The 22,758-nt window shown below is 37.4% G+C and overlaps 1 protein-coding gene across 2 annotated transcripts; it reads right to left on the bottom strand.

Moving 5' to 3' along the window:
- Positions 1–579: 579 nt before the first annotated feature.
- LOC110943510 lies at positions 580–9,675 on the bottom strand. 2 transcript variants are annotated; one of them, XM_022185260.2, is made up of 12 exons: positions 9,414–9,675; positions 9,259–9,337; positions 8,040–8,127; positions 7,587–7,736; positions 7,033–7,164; positions 5,323–5,446; positions 4,156–4,194; positions 3,996–4,070; positions 3,679–3,738; positions 2,804–2,868; positions 2,448–2,538; positions 580–712 (listed from the first exon to the last, which is right to left on the bottom strand). In XM_022185260.2, the coding sequence occupies exons 1-12, from the start codon at positions 9,501–9,503 to the stop codon at positions 680–682; spliced, it is 1,026 nt and encodes a 341-aa protein (XP_022040952.1). In that variant the 5' UTR covers positions 9,504–9,675; the 3' UTR covers positions 580–679. The 2 variants fall into 2 exon arrangements, with proteins under 2 accessions (XP_022040952.1, XP_022040948.1); XM_022185256.2 differs by lacking the exon at positions 580–712 and adding an exon at positions 788–971.
- Between the last annotated feature and the right edge of the window lie 13,083 nt (positions 9,676–22,758).

The raw sequence follows: 22,758 nt of genomic DNA, 5'->3' as shown, positions 1-22,758 counted from the left end.
GATGTGGCAAGTCACGAGCAGGAGACCACGGACCACCCATTGTGGCACTAGTTCTTGGCTCCAAGTCCGTACGCAAGACGATGGGCCCATGTTCATCGTCATATAGAACAAAAAGTACCCGGAAGGTAGGAAGAAGGGAGACACATTATTATTGTATAACCATCCTCTCCATATTCCCTTCTCTCCCCATCCATCCCTCCCCACATCATCCTCTTTGATTATCCTCCTCACATAGAAAGAAAGAAAATCACCCCGAAGATAGGAACAAGGGAGACACATTGTCATATTATCATCTCTTTATATTCGACACAACTCTATCCCTTCTCTCCCAATCCATTCCTCGCCACATCATCTTCTTTGATAATCCTCCTTCGCCTTTTGTCACTCCAAGTAACAAACACACCACATGCGACAATGTCATAGCCACTCCCTTCATTTCCCAACAATCTGCCCTCCTATGACAACCACCAATGCCATCGTACGCACCACTAACCATGCGCAATGTTATATGATTATGTTTTGGTTCTTAATATCAAAACTAATACCCATTTACTCGATTTTATATAAGAATTTTCTTTACATGTTAACCACCACTAGTATTCTATTCCTAAAGACTCTCATATGACACAGTTTTCTACCAATGTTGAAGTTCAAAACCACAAGAAGATTGAAGCTTTCATCAAAACCCCTGTTCAAGGTGTGTTGATTGATCCTGCATAAATGATTTTGAATTCAACAGCCATTGATCTGTAATTCACAAATTAAAAAAAAAAAAAAAAAAAAAAAAAAAAAAAGTAGATTCTGGATCTTGATAACGACAAATTATAAGCTAAATAGTCGATACATGTTTTTGCGTGTAAGCCGTCTGCATCTCAAACTACATATATGTATGTACACAAAACAACCATTAAACAAAGTTAGTATTCTCAGCTGCTATCAGACGGTAGCCTGTATGTTCGTGAGATTCTAATCTGAGACATGAAAACAGTGTATAAATTCAAAAGAAATAACGTTTTTTTAGTGTTAAATCAAATTAATTATTCATTTTAAGCCCATAAAGGTTGGAATAATTAACCATATTTATGAATTCAAATATCCTGTAATCTAATAAGTCTGCAGCATTCAAATCAGAGGTGTTCACAGTCGGTTTGGCTGTTTTTTATGGGAAAATTCTGGGTTGAACCGCTAACTGCGGTTTCAAAGCAAACCAAACCTCCGAGTTGGTTGGTCAGCTGGACCGTCCAAAACAGTTCAGTTTGGCTTTTGGGGTGGTTTTAACTGTTTTTTAATTCAAAATCTAGTTTGTATAAAATTTTTAAAAATGATAAAGATGGTTAATTAATGTTGTGCACAGGATTAGCTGCATAATCCAAATATGAAAAGAATACATAATAAAGGTATATGGTCAGTCCGGTTTACATGGCCAGTTTGGCAGTTCCAAACTGTATAAATGTCGAACTGGCCGATTTGCCTCTTTTGATTTACGTCTTGTCGGTCTTGACAGGTTTTTGCCATCATCTAGGGCTGCAAATGAACCAAACGTTCGGCGAACAGTTCATGAACTGTTCGGCGGGAAGTTCGTTTTTGTTTGTTCGTTTATTAAACAAACAAACACGAACAAGAACCTTTGTTTGTTTAGTTAAACGAACAAACATGAACAGAGGCCACGTTCGTTCATTTATGTTCGTGAACAGTCGGTAACGTGTTCGTTTGTGTTCGATAGTTCATTAGTGTTTTTAGTTTTTATATTTTATTTATATACTTCAAAATTCCGACAAATAAAATACTTACTAAGTGTCGGTGTATTATATATTATGTTTGCGTTTGTTCGCTTCCATTTGTGTTCATGAACATTAGTTTGTACCCATTTGTGTACATCAACGTTCGTTTTCCTTCGTTGCCTAGAATTAACAAACAAACACAAACGAACACGAACAAGTTCATTTGCTTAACAAACAAACGAACACAAACATAAAATCTTGTTCGGTAAGTGTTCATGAACAGTTCGTGAACACATATATTTCTTAACAAACAAACACCGTTCGGTTGGTTTGCAGCCCTAATCATCTACAGATTGCAAAATGTAACAATGCACTTCCATACTGTTTCTAATATCGTCATTTGATTTTTAAAAAAATATTACAAAAACCATCCAACTTTTGAAACCTTTATAAAAAACATTAAACTTTCTGAGACGGTTATATAATCATTCGCACAAGATAATCAATTTTGAAAGGTAGAATGACTTTAGTAAACCAGTTTTCAAAATCAAGTGACCAAATAAGAAATGAAGTATATAGTTATTTATTGCATTTCCCCTTTCATCCAAAGATCAGTCTATTCATGGTAAATTTAACGCGCAAATTAGAGGAATTCGGTCAAAATGACTACTTTTAAACTTGGTAATCTGGAACAGAAAATATTGTTTGTGAGAGAAGATTAGGTACCTGTGCGAATGCATAAATTGCACGCAAGATTCTTGCATAATCAGTTCCAAGCATTTGAATAACAAGGTCCGCCAGAAACGTTCCCCATAGCCTGTACACATGTAGCTCACCATGGTTTAGCCTTTTTTTTTGCTAAAACTTTTGAGTTTGCACATGCATAATACCTACCCCCCCCCCCCCCCCAAACCACCACCACACACACACACACAAAAAAAAAATGAATCGTCTTTAGCCCATTTAAGGCTTGTGTTCATAGTTCAAGTTAGAAACTATAAGAATGAAGTATAGGTTATAATTCGTGTAAACAAATATTTAAAAAAAATATAACTATTAGCGTAATGGAGATATGTGCATACATTGGACCAAGTAACACCATTATGCTCCGAACGCCAAGATATCTAGATGCAGCGCCCTTTAGCCCCTGTTTAGCATCATCATAAGAAGATTATGAGTAAATATTTCTTGTAGCTTGATAAATCATGATCATAAAGAAGAGTTGCCGTATGTGCATCCAACTCTATTTAAAGAAAATAAATAATATAAAAGAAATTAATATCAAATGACACACAGTATAGATAATAAACAAGCAACCATAGCACCCCGCACTCCCTATCATATTTTGAATCATGTTTAGATAAATTAATGTTTTTTCATGTTTCTGGATGGAATTGCAAAATTGTCTCCTTAGAGATCGGTTTGAAAGTTGATTAATAAGTAAAGGTAGCAAAACAGGTGAAGCAGGCGGGTTGGGTAACGGGTTAAACGCATATGGATTAAAACCATAACTTTTAGTGTAATGCAAAACAATCAGGTCGATTTGGGCTGACTATAAACTCTATTTCCTAATTTTCTTTTGATTTTACTAAATAGCTAATGTGTTATATATGCTTAGAGAAACTATTTTGTTACAATTATTATCCAACTTTTATCATGTTTGACCTGTTTCCATTTTAGCTAAATCTTAACCCATTTGACCTGTTCGAGACAAAATATAACCTAACTTTACCTATAAATCGGTTAATATTATTAACTTTTTACCACGTCGATGTTGGTAATACACAAAGTCACTCATCGCCAACCCAAAAGTTTCCAAAACAAAGGGAAAACCAATAATAACAATATCATTGACATATACTAGCAATATGAGATGTGTTTTAGAAAAATGTGAAGGGGCAAAATGTGTCGATTTAAATATATTTCAACACAAAAATAACTTATCGTATTTACTCACTTGTTTTGCTGCAAGTAAGGCTGCTCTTGACTCCAAGTTAATAGCTGCCAGGCGTCCACCCTTAAGAAAACATACAACATTAGAATATGATACATACGTTAGCAGAAAAAAATCAAGCACTATAGAATTTTGTAACAAACAAAAACACAAGGGTACAAATGTCATAAATTTGAAAATGGGTATATTTGATATTATGATTTTTTTTTTGTTCGATAAATATGATATTATGCAAGTTTTAAGGGGGATATATGAAGTTATCCCAAATAATTTCATGTTGAAGAAACAAATTACACCTTGCCATCGAGTCAAATGTTTACCTCCTTGAGAACTTCCTTCTTTATTTGATAGTTGGCTGCTTCTAAGAACACCTTCCCCGATAACTTACTTGATATCTATTTGAAAATGGGTATATTTGATATTATGATTTTATTCAGATGGGAACTCGTAATGAAAATTTATTTACGAGTAATATCTTACCAAATTGTATAGTCTTCCCACTGTGAACATCCCTCCACCCTAGAACACAAAGGTAAAACAAATAAACATCCGAACTGATCATTCTTTCTGGTCAAACAGATTTTATACTACGTGATGTAAGATTCAATATGCACAAAATTAAGAAATAAAAGCTGGAGCCACGCATGGTGGCCCGAGGGTGCACTACCTCACTAAGCTAGGGGTGTTAACATAGTTGTTAATAGCGAATAGCGACAAGGGACCTATATGCTACATAGCAAATAGCGACAGATAGCGACCGCTATTTTATATATAGTGATAAATTTTGAAAATTTCTATATGTGTATTATATCAAAATACCTTGGTATATATGCTATTTTACATGTATTAACAAAAACCTATAAATCCAACTATTTTATAGCTATATCTAATTGCTATTTACATCAAAAAAAAAAAAAAAAAAAAAACCTTAACTGTCGCTATTCATGCTATTGGTCGCTATGACCCAAATAGCGACACTTGGTCGCTTCGCTACATAGCGCGCTATAGCGGTCACTATAGCCGCTATTGACAACTATGGGTGTTAATGAGCCGAGCCGGGTAGCAGGGGACTCACCTCGTTTGAAAATTGCTCGGCTAGAGCTCGGTTCAAGCTTGAATTTTATGATAGTCTTTGAGCTAGGGCAACGGCTCAGATATTTTACCATGATTCGGGCTCAACGCTTGTTAAGTCATTCAATACTTTTTGCAATGAACTTATTTTTTAACTCAAGGAACTCATATGTGTGTATGCATGCATGGATGTGTGTGTGCATGTGTAAGTGGCTTGTTAATTGCTCGACTCCTGAACACCCCTACAGCCTTACCTCCTATTAGTCATCTCAAAATAAATTATAAGAACATATACATCCAAAACCAATCATCTAAAGCTCATGATATATTTTGGGCCTGGTCGAAACAGTTCATAGTATTCTTTCTTAAAGTGGCCTGTGAAATATTCCTTGAGTTTGAAACTGTACCTAAATTTTTTAAATAAATGTATATTTGAACCTCAAATCGATGACCTTCTAAAGTAATTAACGAAAACATTTTACAGATGCCCAAAAACAAAAAAACAAAGGTCGGTGAACGAAAAATGTGACAGAAAGAGAAGAGTGAAAAGAATCACAGTTGAGAAGTAAGAAAAACCTTTAGAACCATTGTAATGAACTCTTCTGCCCCACGTCCTAAAGCAGCAAATGCTTGTACCTTCCACGGACTTAATCCAACTTCCAGACTATCAGACCCACGTTTCAAGCTTCCAGAACCTTCGCTGTAAACATTTACTAAGAATGAAATATTGGTAATTTTAAAAAAAGTCATGCTTACATGCCAGCTAGAGGTGGCAACATGTGTGGATGGGATGGGTTGGGTAACGAGTCAAAACAGGTAATTCTCTGTAAGGATGGGTTAGTTTTTTTTACAATTTTCAGAAGTCACCCGATACATCGTTAAAATTTCCCTATACAAACTTTTTCAATTTGGGATTGCATGAGAGCAAGCATCATTTCAACATTTTAGCCAAACCACTTATTCTCCTTAACTTTTATTAAAGTATTTTGGTTAAAAGTTCAAACTGTAATATAACTTCAGTAATAGTAAAAGTAAAGCAGTTGGTATGCAGAAAATTTGGTGAGCATAAAGCCATCCAGTGTTTTAGTTGAACTGTGTGAGCAACTAATCATATCTTATTCCCCTTTAAAATGTGAAATTATGCTTACTAATGCAACAATGGGCTCCAATATTTAAGAAACTTGGTTTAAAAAAAGTGTGCGACACTCCAAGGTGTTTTGGTACCAAAAGCCAAGGCGCAAGGCACGAGGATCACGTACATGAGGCGTGCGTCTATGTCCCATAGGTTGTTTTTTCATATTCCTACACACCCTAGTTTTGACCAATTTTGACCCACAACTACATGAGACGTGCCTTTTTTACCCTAATCTGTATTTATCAAGCAAGCCTTTCATAGTTTCTTCATCCAATAGGTTGTTTTTACATATAAACCTCCTACACACCCTAGTTTTGATATGCTTTTTCCTAAGCACTTCGCACCTTCAACGCGCCTTTTTAAAGGAAGGAATGTAAAAACACAAATTGATAATGGATTGTTTTACTGTCTTATAACTACAAGTAAGGTCAAAGTGGACTCCTAACTAGAAAAGGGGTAAATATTCAGTCTTTCTGCACATAATGCAATTAGTACTTTCAATCAATCAACACTTAGCAATTAGCCCCTTATATCAAAAGAAAACTTGTATTTATAGGATTAGGATCAAATACAAAGGGTCCTAATTGTAGGAAGGGTACAAAGGCTTCTAAAAAAAACCCACTACACAAAAAAAAACCTAAACACCCACCACCACCCAAAAACCTAAAGCCCCCCATCACCCACCCCAATTTTTTTTTTTTTTTGTCGAGAGGGGGGTGGGGGGTTTTAGGTTTTTGGGTGGTGGTGGGTGTTTAGGATTTTTTTAGGTTTTTTTTTTTTTTTTTTTTGGGGGGGGGGGGGGTTAGGTTTTTGGGTGGTGGTGGGTGTTTAGGTTTTGGGTGGTGATGTAGTGGGTTTAGGTTTTAGGTTATTGGACACTTGTCACTCTATAAATCCTTCTTACACTTCTTAAAATTAGGAGTCTTGTAGAATAACTTAACCCTGTATTTATAATTTACCATTCCAATAACAAATTAAAAATAACTTTAACTATGAATTGCAAGCAAAGTAAAAAAGATGACTTTTTGTTCCTTTTGTACATATCATGTCACCAATGTGCTACATTGTCATGTCTAATCCTAAACTCTTTTGAAGTATGAAACTTACTCTTGGAAACAATGAAGAAACTAAATACTTTTAATATATTTTACCTTGAGTACTCCTGCAACAAATGAAGGAAAATCTCTATTTCCAAATCTTCGGTTGATAGTTTTGTTGAACAGGGTATTTTTAATTCTTTTCTCACACCAAGCAAAACATTCCTGTAAGTTGGCCGCCAACCCCTGATAAAATTTTATGAATCCAATCAAATGATGTGTTTGGTGGACAATTTTTATTAGCAGTCATGATATGGGGCCGTTTGGATATGTTTTCAAACTAATTATTGCAATTTGAATTTGCAATCATATTAGATTAGTAGATTAGGGTTTTCTATTCAGAAAGGGATGGCAGCGTAGTTTGTTGCTCGTCTACCTGCTATCCTTATGTAATTTGCCCTGATGATTGGAATGAAAATAGCAGTTGGATTCAAAAAAAAAAAAAAAAATTAGATTATCGGATTCTGGTTCTTCAAGTCACAAAAACCAACTTATAAGTTAAAACACACATCCAAACACCCCAAATGCATGGTTGAAGTATATTTATATTGTGTTCCCTACTTTTAGAGTTGTCGGTAACTAGACATGAATAGTGACATATTTTTAACCTCAGTGAGGATCGAGCATCGGCTGCAAGGAAGAAGAATCTAGCTTCCAAAATGCTTATAAACTCCTCTCTCTCTTCCGGGTCTTCCTCGATCATCACATAATCGACATTGGAAGGTTTTGCTATGGACTTCAACAATGGACTAAAGTAACTGGATTGAACAGGATTTAAATTTCAATATTAGGAACTTTTAGCACGATATACAGCATAACCTCGATAAATAAATAAATTCGCTAAATGAGAAACTTCATTGGTCCCAAATTGTTACCATTATCGATATATAACTACCTCACTACACAGATACTTTTTAGGCATTCATTTATTGAGGTTTTAGTGTACGGAGATGTCGATCAAAAAAGTAATAACTAAATGTAAATCAGATCGTAACATAAACATATATCCACAAATAATTTCTAATCTATCTGCCTTACAGACAAGGGTGAATAGATTACACCTGGTGCCAAAAAGAATTCTTTCCACCTCATACAATTCAGAGCCTGTAGCCAACTGAAGTACAGAATGTAATTCAGAATCGAAAACACCTGTAAATTAAACCAATAACCCAAATATCTCATATCATTTGCTTCATGTACAAACAACTAATTACTGCATTTTACTGATATAAAGAGAAAAAAATCAAGATAACAATTATATAACTGGATTACTAGTGACCAAATAAGAAATTTAAATAAACATTGATTCAAGTTAGGAGGTGTGGTGTAGATGCTCGTTCGGCAGCACCCAAGCAGGGTCCAAAGGGCAGAGCCCCTGGCGGGGTCGCGTGATTATCAGTACTGTAGTAAGTTGCCACTTACAATCAGTGGTGACGGTGGCCAGCAACAACTTAGTTGTAAGTGGTAAGTTAGGGGCTGTTTGGCAACTTCTGGATGGTTAAGTGCGAACCAGTAAGAGGTTTGAACCATTAAGAGGCAATATAATACTTAAGCGTTCCGAGGCAAATGTCTGAACCATTCAGACATCTGCTTGTGAAACAAACAATCTGAACCATTAAGTGTTGAACCAGTAAGAGCTCTAAACCATTAAGGGCCCCGTTAAGAGCCTAAAAAACAGCCCCTAACTACTAATGCAAGTGTCACTAGTAACTTGGACATCAGCAATAACTGAGTTACTGTTGATAGAGTTTCTAATAGTTTTCTTACTAATGTAACTTCCTAACTTCTCAAAAGCCTAACTGCTAACCGTCAATCGCCAGTTGAAACACTGGTTTAATTTCGGTACTGGTTTTCGTAACAGAACTTGCATATTCATTTTTGTTACTCTATGAATTATCCGATCAAACTTTCTATAAGTAGCATCAAAACATTTCAATCTACAACAGATGTCCACACCCTAACAATCATAAAAAAAAAACTACACTATATCCACTTCAAATTCAACATGTTACAAGTCTAAGGGGCTGCTTGGCAACATCTGAATGGTTAAGTGCTGAACCAGTAAGAGGTCTGAACCATTAAGTGCTGAACCATTAAGCATCTGTATAATGCTTAACCGTTAAGAGGTAAATGTACCAATTCAGATTAGATGTCTTAACCATTCAGACTCTGTATGAACCACTAGAAACAAACTTACACACAACAATATCCACTAAACCACCAATCAACAACCTCCAACTCCCACATAAACAACATTACAATCGCCTAATTTAATGATACCTTGGTCTTGTGACGAAACAGCACGAGGAACAAAACCAAGAAGACGAGCACCATTATAGCGCAAAGGGGGTGTGGATACCTGCAATAACAACAAAACCCATTAAGTATATGAATCAAAACTGTCGATACAAAACAGAAATCAGGGGAGCAGTTACTGAAGAATGGGGGAGATTGGTGGTGATTGGGGAAAGGGTGTAGAGTGAGGAGAGTGGATTGAAGGTTGTTGATGTCGCTGAAATAGACATGATTTTAGAGAGAATATCTCCCCCCTACAAATTATCGATATAAATAGGGAGCTCTCTTTCTCAGTGATTTGTGATTTTAGTTGCACTTTTAGTACTTCTTGTGGCAAACGTCAAAACTGGAAAACTCAAATCAAGTCTTGTTTAAATGCGAATGAGGTATGGAGTGTTGGAGTAATCACTACTCGGCGGTGAGGTGAGAATTAGTGATTAATTGGAATTAATCAAGATTAATCAGCGTCTAGTCCGGATTTTTACAACCATTCAACTGGAGCTAAAGGTCACAAGTCTCAAGTTTGACTTTGATCTCAACTGGGTGACGGGTTTTCCTCGAAACCAGAGATGGTGGCAGGGCCGGTCAACCCGTACCGTCGCCCGAGACCCAATTTTTCAAAGATTCCGAAAGGTTTTTAGTAGTTAGGGGATGTTTGTTTAGCTACTAATGGGGCTCTTAATGGTTTAGCCCTCTTACTGGTTCAACACTCAATGGTTCAGACTGTTTGTTTCGCGAGCAGATGTCTGAACGGTTCACAAGAACCCCTCTTTTATTGTTTTATATAATGTTTTGGGGGAAGAACACGTCTTTAAAAGGATAATTAAATAATTTAGTATGAAACGTGTCTTTGAATAAATGTGTTTTAGTGAGTGTCACAAGACCCATCTTTTATTGTTTTATATATTGTTTTGAGAGAATAACACGTCTTTAAAAGGGATAATTAAATGTTTCAATATAAAACATGTCTTTGAATAAATGTGTTTTAGTGAGTGTCACAAGAACCCCTCTTTTACTGTTATATATATTGTTTTTGGGGAAGAATACGCCTTTAAAAGGATAAATATACGTTTTTGTATAAAATATGCCTTTGAATTATCTAAAAGTATATTTTCGTGAAAAATTTGATTTTTGAATGATATGTTATGTTTTATGGAAAAACATGTAACAACCCGACTTTTTGAAGTCAAAGTCAAAGTAAGAAAAGATTGCTAATTAGATCTATCATTTCTTGTTTGATTAGTACTTGTACTCTTTGACCCCGATAATCGATGTATGTTAGTTACACTATATTTGTTTACGATTTGTAATGGATGAAGTAACAATGCGATAAACGCAATTAAACGCTAATCTGCTTAACGATATCTCATCGCTATCGCATCGCAACTCGAATCGCAGTTATGGATATTATTTTACGTGTGTGTGTAATTATGTGCTTTACTTGTGTGTGCTAATGTTATGTTAAAGGTGTTACTCGCAAACGCAATCGCAACTCTATCGCAACGCAACTCATGGCGAACTGGAAACGCAAGGTTATTTATGTTGTTGTATGTTAGTTATGTTATTTGTGTAACTATTATTTAAAACTATCGCATCGCTTATTCGACACTCTCTTAAACGCAACGCAACACAACGCGCAACGTACGAAATAAAAGTCGGAAAACCAACTCACAAAAGCCCTCTGATCGAAGGACCATTCGATCGAATGGACATCCGACTGGATGACCATCCGATCGAAAGGCCCTCCGACCGAACCACTCCACACCGCCTCTTCTTCTCACCACCTATAAATACCTCACCTGTCACATCACTGTTCATGATGTGACAGCTCTCCTCCGACCCACGCACTCTCAGGCCATTTTTCTCTCGATTCCTCGCGATTCTTGTAAGTTTTCATCTCAAACCTTGTACTTCCTTGATCTACACACACTTTCTCATTGATTTCACCCACAAATCACAACTTTTGTAACACCCGTCTTATAAATCAAGATTTTAATAATAAAGTACACATTTTAATGCTAAAATGTGACTTTGCAAAAACTTGTTATACCAACATTCCCAAATGTTTACAACATTTCAAAAACAAATTTATAAGTGTTTACATAATTCACTTATAACAACACAAATCAAGATTTGACGCGAAAGCTTCATTTAACGTGTGTTCGGTTCTTGCTTGTCGCTTGATCTTCATCCGGGACTCTTGACATTCACCTATGATCAAAACCAAATTTGAAGTCAGTTTTGATAGTTAAATAACAAGTACAACAAGGTAATTGGGTCAAATAATCGAAATAAATAAAAGAATCAAAAATTTCAATATTTCAACCCATCGTCGCGCGTGACGGCAAAAGTCTTTTGCCGTGGCGCGACGCCACGGACTTAATTTGATAGAATGTGTGATGCTGGTGCTGCATATTCCCAGCCAAACTTGATTTTACAAAAACGAGCATAACTCTTTCATTATTGGTCCGATTTACACGATTCTTTTTCCTACGTGATCGTAATTTAATTCTCCATCACATGGAGTTAAAATCTGACATCCGGATTAACAAAATTTTAGACTTTTAAGCTTTCGGCTTAAAATAAAATCACTAAATTTTTGACCCGTTCATGTATTTATTAAACAAACCAGTTTGTTTGACCCCTATTTCTCATGACCTATTAAATTCATTATTGTCTAACATATTAGGTTCCAATCACGGGTTTATATACCTTCTTAAACCCATTTTCGCTCATATGCTTATTTTGACCCGTTAAGGGTGTTTAAGCATATTTTAAGCACGGATTGCTTTCATTCGTTTCTAGATTCATATTTCCACATTTCTTATCAAATGATCTTCCACCACAACTATATCTATGGTGGATTTAATGTGGTGATCTATATAATCCGAGTCTTACTCCTCGGATTGTTTTTTACGGTAAAGGCTCATATAGAGTCATTCGACCAAAGATTTACATCTTTTGCTTCTTATACTTATTCTAAGTATTCATTTTATGATAAAACTCGTTTCCAAACAACCTTTAAAGGTCGTTAGCTCAATTTAGCTTGCAAGGGCGTTTTGGTCCCTTTTTTCCTTTCATTTACGATGAAGTCTTTTGAAAGCATGTTTGACCCATAATCCTTCGTTCTAGTTATGATCTTGTTTGAAAAGTCATTGTGCTTTCCAAAACACGACGACCATCATTTAATACATTCGGTTTACTCATTAAATTAACCCATTGTCTATCTTAGACTTCGTTTAACACCCATTGAACCATACGTTCTAATTGAGTGTTTATTCTATTACACATACCTAGCTCGGATCAATATATTGACCCGTTTAATATCTTGCTTTAATTTCCGCTAAGTCATGGCGATGCTAATATCCATTCGATATTTACTCCTGAAATCATATAACTCGACGGTAGTCATTAGTCGATATTGTCAAAAGGTGGTATCTTGACCTTTTGACCCGTTTGGTCTAGGTGACCGATTGTATTGGTGAGATGACATTTATTACCATCTCATCTATATGACTCGCTCTGGTTTACACCGTGCGGTCATTTTACTTATAATTCATTTCTTAACACTTTTGGCCTATTATGGCTTACATCATAAGTGTCTTTCAAAAACTAACGGTTACGGTCAACGTATGACCAAAATTACCGTTTTACCCTTATCGTTTGTTTTGGTTTACCATATAAGGTATCCATCAAGAATTCTTTATTTATTAGTCATTGCTTGACTAAGTAACCATATTAGTCCTTTTTAACCATTAAACAGGGTTTATTATCATCTTCGCTTATCTTGTTCCGTACGACTACACGTCGGAACATTATATCACGATTGTTAACTTATCTTATTCGTAGTTAATACGATGAGAGAATATTCTATAATTCAAGAGTAGTGTAAGATATACTTACCTTGCACCCGGATCATGCTTTTTCTTCATTCTTGATTCGTTTGACCCATTTTCTTCCCAAGCTTTCACCTAGCTCGTCAAGTGTCAAACTATCATCATAATTCGCAAGATGGTTAGATTAGTCATAATCATTTACGACTATTCCATCCTACGGGTTTTATGTCGAATTTATCATTTGATCATATCTTTCGTCATTTTGACTTTTTAAAAGTCAAAGTGCCTATTGACGAAAGTAGGTACACAATGTAATTCAGCTACTTGTTTTATTACTTGGTCAATTACCCGGTAGCATCATTCTTAGGCTACCGTTTATCCGCTTTATTAACCAAGTTTTATAACCATAATCCCTTGAATTAACACAACATTAATCTTTCTTAACACATGATGATATCAAACATCATTTTTAACATGAATTTATCATAATTTCCATCCTTTTTATACTAAACCCAATTCATGGTAATTATGATTCACGTACTCAAACACCTAATTTGTTCAAGTACCTTGTCTTTACTAACTAACATGATGATTCTAATCGCAAGTTTAACACTAACAACATCATATCATAAAAACCCATTTCAATCATGTATGAACAAATACCTAATCATGTAATTTGTTCAAGTACCTTGTTTCTACTATCAACTATGATGATTTTAAACACAAACTTATCATCATCTTCACTACATAATCAATACCCACTTGTTTAAGTGTGGTAAATCCTCAAATTATTCAAATCATAGCAATTTTACTTCAAATCATACTTCATTAATTCGGCCATAGCCTCTACGATTCATGCATAGATCGCATCATGCAAAGTTAACTAATTTTCACAACTTCATAAATGTTAGAAATTCGACATACCTTACGATCCCTTGACTTGGTGATCGTTTCTATGTATTGAATTCCGAATTTGGCCTTCGATTGATCTTCCAATTTGAAGGTTTTGTTGAGTTTAGGGTTAGCTCCCATGGAGCTTGTCTCCTGGTCGTTCATACGTACACACATGTGTGTGTGTGTGTGTGTTTTTTTTTTGTTTTATTAATAAGCTTTTCCCAAGTATCTAACTTGGTCCCTCATGTTTGGTTAATTATTAAGTAGGTTACAACCTACTTATCTTAAACCCATATTTCTTCTTATTAACTAGGTTAAACATTCCTAGTGAACTTAGTGGGTTTGGGGAAGTTTATAACTAGGTCTATTTTAAGTCCCGTTAACTCGGGCCTTTTATCCACTTTAATTTCCTCAAAATGATTTGTTCACTTTTTATCTAATATTAGGTTTATTTATTTAAATCCTAATATTTACCGGGTAAATTTTACCGCTAACGGTACTTTATCCGTCTTTTATTGCTAACGTGGTTTGATTGCCAAACCCATTTTCGGGGTGTTACGACTTTTAACCATGAAATCACCTGATTTCGGGCTGTTCAATGATGACGTCATCACGGGTCTGTATGAACTTCGGAGAATGACTTCATTCCAGCAAGAATGGTCTGAATCTAAAAGATTTCTACATGATTTTCATACAAGTTTTACCAAATTTAAGCATAAACAAAGTGTTACAAAATTTCCTCAAACATTCTCAACTTTTCACTTAAAACCGATAGAATCTGAGCTCGTTCAGGCCTTCTACTCATTCTCTAGTGAAGTGTCGGTCTGAAAACGGATTACTATCAGAGAGATAACCGATTCACGGGTTGAACATGAAACACCGCCATGAACAGCTGATTCGGATCGAACGGGGTGGTTCCCGTCCGACCAGATGAGTGGGACCTGATGGGGTTTCCGTTGTTCGACGCGTTGTCATACCGTCTCGGTTCAATCGCAAAACTTTCTAAACTTAAAGGAGTTTACACGTCCTCAAAACAAACAGGTTACCCGAACGAATCGCCGTCCGATCGGATCAACATCCGATCGAACGACGATCCGACCAGGTGACTTGTGATTTTCAACACTTAAACATTTTCCAAAACTTTGAAGAATATCAGTTCCAAACGAATAGTTATCCGATTGGACGACCATCCGATCGAATGACTATCCCACCAGGGGGCTGGAATCTTTGTAAGTTCCATTCAAACGAATCACCATCCGATCGAATGGCCATCCGTCCGGATGACCATCCGACCGGATGCCTGGACAAATAGAGATACTTCCTATTTTTTAAAATGCTACAACGAAAACTTCAAAGTTCATACACAAACACATCCTTCCCAAACGAATGACCCTCCGACCGTATGGTCATCCGATCGGATCACCCTTCGTCACTTATTCCACTGACACGCTATTTCACGCACTGTTCATCGCTTATACTATCGTTCTGTAATCAGGCTAACTCTCCAGCGCTCCCTTCAATCCAAGGTTGTGATTATTCATTAAACACGATCTGTGAGTATACTCGATCCCTTTTTTTGCTTAACGCACTTTTGGGGGTTACATACGTTACTTATATCAAATCACATCTATCACACAACGCAAACACTTTCTATACGCTAACTGCTCTGCATGTTATACGTGTTATTTGATGAATGCTTGTACGTTATGTTTACACAATGATTGTTGCCTGACACCTTAGCAACGATAGTACTATAGTTTGGACTCAGCACCTGTCGTGGACAGGGGTTGTTAAGTGTATTTCTCACGTGTCACGGTGGTAATATGTGTTGCGCATTCTACAACTCGCAGTCATGTCTGTGCATATTTCATTGTCGATAACCTGCTAGCTTCACATTTCAACGTGTTACATGCTGGTTATGCGTAAATCGCTTTCGCTACTATTATACTATTAAACTTGTATGCTCACCTTTACACAATGTGTATTGTCCTATTTTAACATATGTGACAGGTGTTTAGGATGCTTCTATTTGGTGGATGTCATGGAATCAAGCTTAGGTGGTCTAGAAACCCACGAAATAATTTATGAGTTTTCGAAACAGTTTTTATCTGTCTTTTAGAACAATTTGTCTGTAATAACTGTGTTACTTTATATGTTATGGTATGGGACGTAACGATTGAATATTTGGTAATTATAGTTGTTATGGAATCTCTTGGACAATCTGTTTCACTCAGTGCCTCACCCCGATGTTTCTGCCATCGGTTGGGGTGTGACAGATTGGTATCAGAGCCATAACTATAGGGAATTAGGCAAGACTGGACCTAGTCTGGGTCGATGTCTTAGAAATGACCTAGTCTATAGTCTAAGTACCAACAGACCGCCTTGTGCGAACCCGATAGGGGTTCTGCACAAGCCTATTTATGTTATGCTTCCTCAAACTCATCTTTGCGTGAACACCGCATACTACAGCTTCGTGCAACGCCGGTCTTTACTAAGACTGGAAACGCACTAACACAGTAACACCTTCCCTAAGGCGTACACGACACGCACAATTTTCGAAAACAAACAAGTGATTGGATCGAGATTAGGTGTGAAAACCGCAAACTCTTGATTAAATTGCTTGTTCGACGCACATTTTTACTATAAACACGAGAATTTGCGTTGAATCAAGAGTGAAATCCATACTTCGACGCAAATCTCCCTATCTCTCTCGTGATTCTGTCACACAAACAGGAATGAAGTCGTTGAGTTAGGGGTGAAACCCAAATCCTGATGACAGATTCCACTCCCTACTTCAGCTTTACAAAACTCCCACCAAAGTCTCGATGGATTCCAATGACTCGAGTTGCGTGAATAGCCGAAAGGATGCGTGCCATTCACCGTATGTCGGTGAGAGAGCATAGTTTAATAGGCCAAAGCTTGTACTCGAAGTCCTTGAAAATAGTCGAATCACTTTGGGTAGTCGATGTCACGCACCCAGACGCTCCAATCGCTGATTTTATGTGTTTATGTGTTCCGATTCTGAGCCGCAACCGCTGATTCTTCATTTTTATGTGTGACTTCATGTGTTTTATGTGGTTATATATTTATTTTGTTAGCGTTTTGAGATACTGATGGTTTCGATTTTACGCTTCTTGCTCTGCAAAACACACACAACTCACGACACCACGCTAACAAATCGCTGCTACTTTATGGACCCTCGCATGCTGTTGTCACACCCGATTTCCACGTGTTTCACCGGTGGGCCCGGTGGGGGATTACCGTGACGTAGTTGGCAACAATATAGTCAAACCACACAATATTTAAATGCACAGCGGAAGCATAAAGATAGATTATATTTCAACCATCGGTTGTAATATCCAAGTATCACGAATAGTCGAAATAAATCCACAGGGGATCAAAATAAAAATAAAATATTGTTCAACAGATATTGGCATCCCAAGCTTGCGAGACTCTAACGATGCTAAGGAGTGGCCAGCCTATTTCGTACAGAACCTGCATTTAATCTTTTTGAGGAAAATACGTCAGTTTACACTAGTAAATACATTCAATCGACACTTTTGTAAAAGGTTTAATAAAAATTGATTTGAATGCACAAGGCACAAACTCTTTATAACTTGGGATAATTTATCAATTAAATCTTGTAAAAGAATTACATGTTTACTATGCGTTCAGTCGCCCGGGTCGTGCCGGGTTTAAGGTTAATAGACACGCCACAAAGCATAAAGCCGTGGCGGGAAAACCAACGGTTATACCTTTATAATTATAGACACATTGTCGGGTGTACGCCTACACCCGCGTGTCGAGGTCGTAGCCATTTCGTAAAATGATGCCAAGGATATCCGGGACATGGTCATTAAGCTCCCAAAGGCGTAAAACCAACAAAACCAATTTTCAAACGGGTCACATTGATAATACCCAACTACTAATGAGTTGGGGTCAATTGCCCGACCAAGCGGTATTTTAGATACCGTAACCCAAGCCCGTATAACGGAAAATAAGTTAAAAGTATTTACCTGAGCAAGTAATAACCTCAATAAACAAATGCAAGTATCTTTTATTGGTCTCCTATTCTGGAACGAAGGTTTATAACAACCTATTAGAATCCTAACGGGTCTTTAATTTAGCCTAGCTTAGACCGGTCAGTTTCAAAGGATAATTACGGTTTAATCGCGTGAAAGGCGAAAACCGGGAATGGAATGTGGCTTAGACCCAACAAGTTTGAAGAATTGTTTTATATGGGTAATATAAACACCTTCTGGATTTTGAGGTATAAATGATAAGGTTTGACCCGTTTCGGCTAGTTTATGTAAACTATTTACATAAACCGAACCGTGAGCGCAAAAGGCGTAATGGGTAACCGTAAGAGTCCTACGCAGGTTTCCTAAGTTAATATGCTCTAAAGAGGTTGTGGTATCAGTAGGATACCTTCCATAATGCCCGTAACGAGTTTAATCCCAATATACGCCCCGTAGGGGTATTTCGGTCTTTTTAAAGATTATAAAAGAGGTTTCCGAGTTCTACAGGAAATCTGAGTTTTCCGAACAGCTTAAAAAGTTCAAAATACTTTATTTATTATTTAAAATCAGTAGCAACTGGAATCGGGTCAAAATACCATGTAGAATTCAAGTTATGTTCGAAAAGGGTATATTCGGTATTTTACCGAATCGATGCCATAACCACACGTTATGAGCAGGTTAAAAATAATTAAAAATCTTTAAAAATCTCAAAATATTATTTTACATCAGTGTGTAAAAGGTTTGGTGTCGAAATTTGGGTTTAGATAGGCTTTATGCTAATTGCGCCGTTTAATTACTAAAGTTTCCGTAATTGCGCTATTTAGCATAACTCCTATTCTAGACCTCGGATTGACGTGAAATTTTAGGGACATGCTAGATATCAGTAACTAAGGTTATTGTCCTTTCACATGTCCAAAATTCTTGTTTTAAAGTAAAAAGGGTGGTATGGTCAACTTTTGAGCTTTTAACGGAAATGTGTGAAAGACTTGGACAAACAACGAACCGGTCACAGAGGTTATACCATCATGTAACCTGGTCCTAAGAGAGTCCTAAGGCATATCTAAATCATACCATAACGGGTCAGAACTGAAGTCAAAGCAAAAGTCAAAGTTTTGCGACTTTCGGTTCCGAACCGGGTCAATACAGCAAATGGTCGGATCAAACAAGCTTAGACCATTTATAATACTTATTATCATGTTGTATGAGTGTTAAAATAGGTTGCACGCCATCTACATTACTGATTATGCATAAAATCGAAAGTTAACATTCTGTTGACTTTTTCTAAGCAAGTTTGACTCGACATTCGGACTAGTTAGAGTGGGAATCAGAGGGTGCCCTTTTAAGGGTTTAAAGCCCACATGATTATCAACATATAACTACCTTTATTTCGATTAATCGCTGGATCATTTGTGATTAACCGTTAAGTCAATCGTTAATTACGACGGATTGACTTTTAAGCTATAACTAAGCAAAAACTAAACCACAAAGGGTTAAACATACTTACAAGAGTCCTATGCACGACTTGTGAAGCTTAGAGAGAATGCTAGAGCCTCAGAGATGATCAAAAAGCAGAATGAAGGTGTGAAGAGCTTGGTTGCAACGCATTGGCCTTTTATAGTGTTCTAAATCCTCCAAGATGGTGACAAGTAGGTCTATGGGGTGATCCAGATCATTTACAAGTGTCTCCTAATGTCTATGATGGGTTAGGGGTCGCCCATGTCCCTGAAAATATCTTACCAAGCTGTTTTACCGTTTACAACAGCCAACAGCCAAGCTGCTGTCGCTGGGCACCCCTTACGGACCGTAAGGCAAGGCCCTTGCGGTCCGTAAGCCTTTGGCAGAGAAAAATTTTAACCTTTCGCCCCTTATAAACCGTAAGGCAGGACCCTTGCGGTCCGTAAGCCTTTGTCAGAAGCAAAAAAAAATAACCTTTCATGATTTGAACGGACAACTTGCAATGCATGATTTTGAGTCTGGAAAATGACAGTATGAGGCTGTTGGTGCAGTTGTCTGTCGACTACATCCTCGTTCGAGTCTTAGTTAAAGAAAGACAAGCCACTATGAGTTTAACTACGAATTGACTGCGACAATATCCAAGGGGGAGTTTGTTGATGCATTTATTGTCTATCGCCTTCGTCAATTCGTGTCGTGGTGAAAAGCCGGAAGAAATCAAGCTCATAATGTCACAAGTAGATAAAATTAGCAAGGTGTCATTTTGGTAATTAATGAGAAGTCTCATTAATTCCAAGGCATATAAATAGGAGATTATGTCATAAGTTGTAAAGGTTTTGGAAGACTTTTAGAAGACTTAGCTCTCATTTGGTGTTTTGGTGATCCAAGTTTAGAGAGAGAAAGTCTAGAGAGAGAAAGTCTTTGTACACGTGATTCTTGTACCGAACTTGTCATATCTTGCAATGGATTCACGTTTCTAGTACGTTATTGTGTGTTCGGTCACGCACGTTCATGGATTCCGCACGTCGAACGTTCGTTACGCAATCGAATGGCGTCAAAACCGATCCTACAGAGGCCCTTTTAACCCATGCTTGATCAGGTGTGCCAACCCATCATGAAGATTATTGGCTTGCATAAAGATGAGATTCATGAACAAAGGTTTAAATGGCATCATTTTCTTTGGATCCAAATTAGTAAACTTGGACATCCTTTATTATTAGTTATTATCGGATTAAGGTATACTAGATGTTTATTAATCATGCTAGGGTCTTGGGATTTATGAAGAAGTCGATCAGAGGTATAAGTTAACATGTCGACATGTCTAAAAATCCTACCACACATCTTTTAATTAAATCCGGGTTTACCATACTTTTTGTCATATGTGACACGTGTCGTTTATTTATTGGACACAAATTTTCGAGGTGTTACATCCTCACCCCTTTAAAAGAAATCTCGACCTCGAGATTTACTGGAATAAATGAGGGTACTTTTCTTTCATTGTGGATTCTACCTCGCATGTGTACTCGGGACCTCTACGGGCATCCCATTTTACCTTCACAATCGGTATATACTTCCTGCGAAGTTTCTTAACCTGTCGATCCTCGATTGACACAGGTTTTTCAACGAACGTTAAGCTCTCATCGATGTGTACATCTGTATGCGGTATAACCAGTGATTCATCAGCGAAACACTTCTTCAAGTTACAGATGTGAAACACATTGTGGATACCACTGAGCTCCTCTGGTAAGTTTAATTTGTAGGCAACCGATCCGACACGTTCGGTTACCTCGAAGGGTCCAATATATCTCGAGCTTAGCTTGCCCTTCTTACCAAATAGCATCACCCCCCTCCAGGGTGATACCTTAAGCAAAACCTTGTCGCCTACTTCGAAATTGAAAGGCTTACGCTTCAAATCTGCGTAGCTTTTCTGCCTATCTCGGGCAGCTTTCAATCGATCACGAATTTGGACAATCTTGTCCGTTGTTTTAAATATTTTATCAGGTCCTGTCATCTGGACATCTCCCACTTCTGCCCAACAAACGGGCGTTCTACACTTTCTACCATATAGAGCTTCAAAAGGTGCAGCCTTAATGCTTGTATGGTAGCTGTTGTTATAGGAGAATTCGACTAATGGTAGGTGGTTATCCCAACTACCACCTAAGTCGATCGCACATGCACGAAGCATGTCTTCCAACGTTTGGATTGTACGCTCACTCTGTCCATCTGTCTGAGGGTGGTAAGCTGTACTGAAGTTCAAACGCGTGCCCAAGGATTGTTGGAAACTTTTCCAAAAGTGTGATGTGTATCTGGTATCTCTATCAGAGATGATAGATACAGGCACGCCATGAAGGGCTACAATCTTATCTACAAACAACTGGGCTAGTATATCGGAGCTATGAGTCTCCTTTATGGGTAGGAAATGTGCTGACTTAGTCAGTCTATCAACTATCACCCATATTGTATCGTTTCCTTTCTTTGTTTTTGGCAATTTGGTGATGAAATCCATCGTCACCATTTCCCACTTCCACTCGGGAAGTTCAGTCTGTTGTAGCAAGCCTGACGGCTTTTGATGTTCAGCTTTCACTTGCGCACAAGTCAAGCATTTTGCTACGTAGGTGGCTATAGACTTCTTCAAGCCTATCCACCAAAAGTTTGCCTTCAAGTCCTAGTACATTTTATCAGCTCCAGGATGGACGGAATATCGGGAACTGTGGGCTTCCTGAAGGATAACGTCACGAAGACCTCCATAAACAGGAACCCACATCCTTCCATTCAATCTCAGAATTCCGTCTTTTCCATAGGATAACTGCTCTTCAGTTACTCCTAGCCTCTCGTTTGGATAGTTAGCTTCTAACACAGCTTCCCTCTCTGCAGCTAACAATCTCTCATTCAGACTGTTCTTGATTTCAGTGCTCTTGGCATTGATCCTAATTGGTTTCACTCTTTCTTTTCTGCTCAATGCATCTGCGACTACGTTGGCCTTGCCTGGATGGTATCTTATTTCACAGTCATAGTCGTTCAGAGTTTCCATCCAACGTCCCTGCCTCATATTCAGATCTTTCTGATTGAACAGATGCTGAAGGCTTTTGTGATCAGAATAGATCACAAATTTAATGCCATACAAGTAATGCCTCTAAAGGTTTAGTGCAAATACAACCGCACCCAACTCCAAGTCATGAGTGGTGTAATTCTTTTCATGCACTTTTAATTGTCGTGAAGCATAGGCAATCACCTTGCCCCTCTGCATAAGCACACAACCCATACCGGTGTGCGATGCATCACAA

This window comes from Helianthus annuus, chromosome 14, assembly GCF_002127325.2.
Source record: "Helianthus annuus cultivar XRQ/B chromosome 14, HanXRQr2.0-SUNRISE, whole genome shotgun sequence".
NCBI lineage: Eukaryota > Viridiplantae > Streptophyta > Magnoliopsida > Asterales > Asteraceae > Helianthus > Helianthus annuus.
Note: the sequence above shows the minus strand (reverse complement) of the source record. Positions and strands in the feature narration are given on the sequence as shown.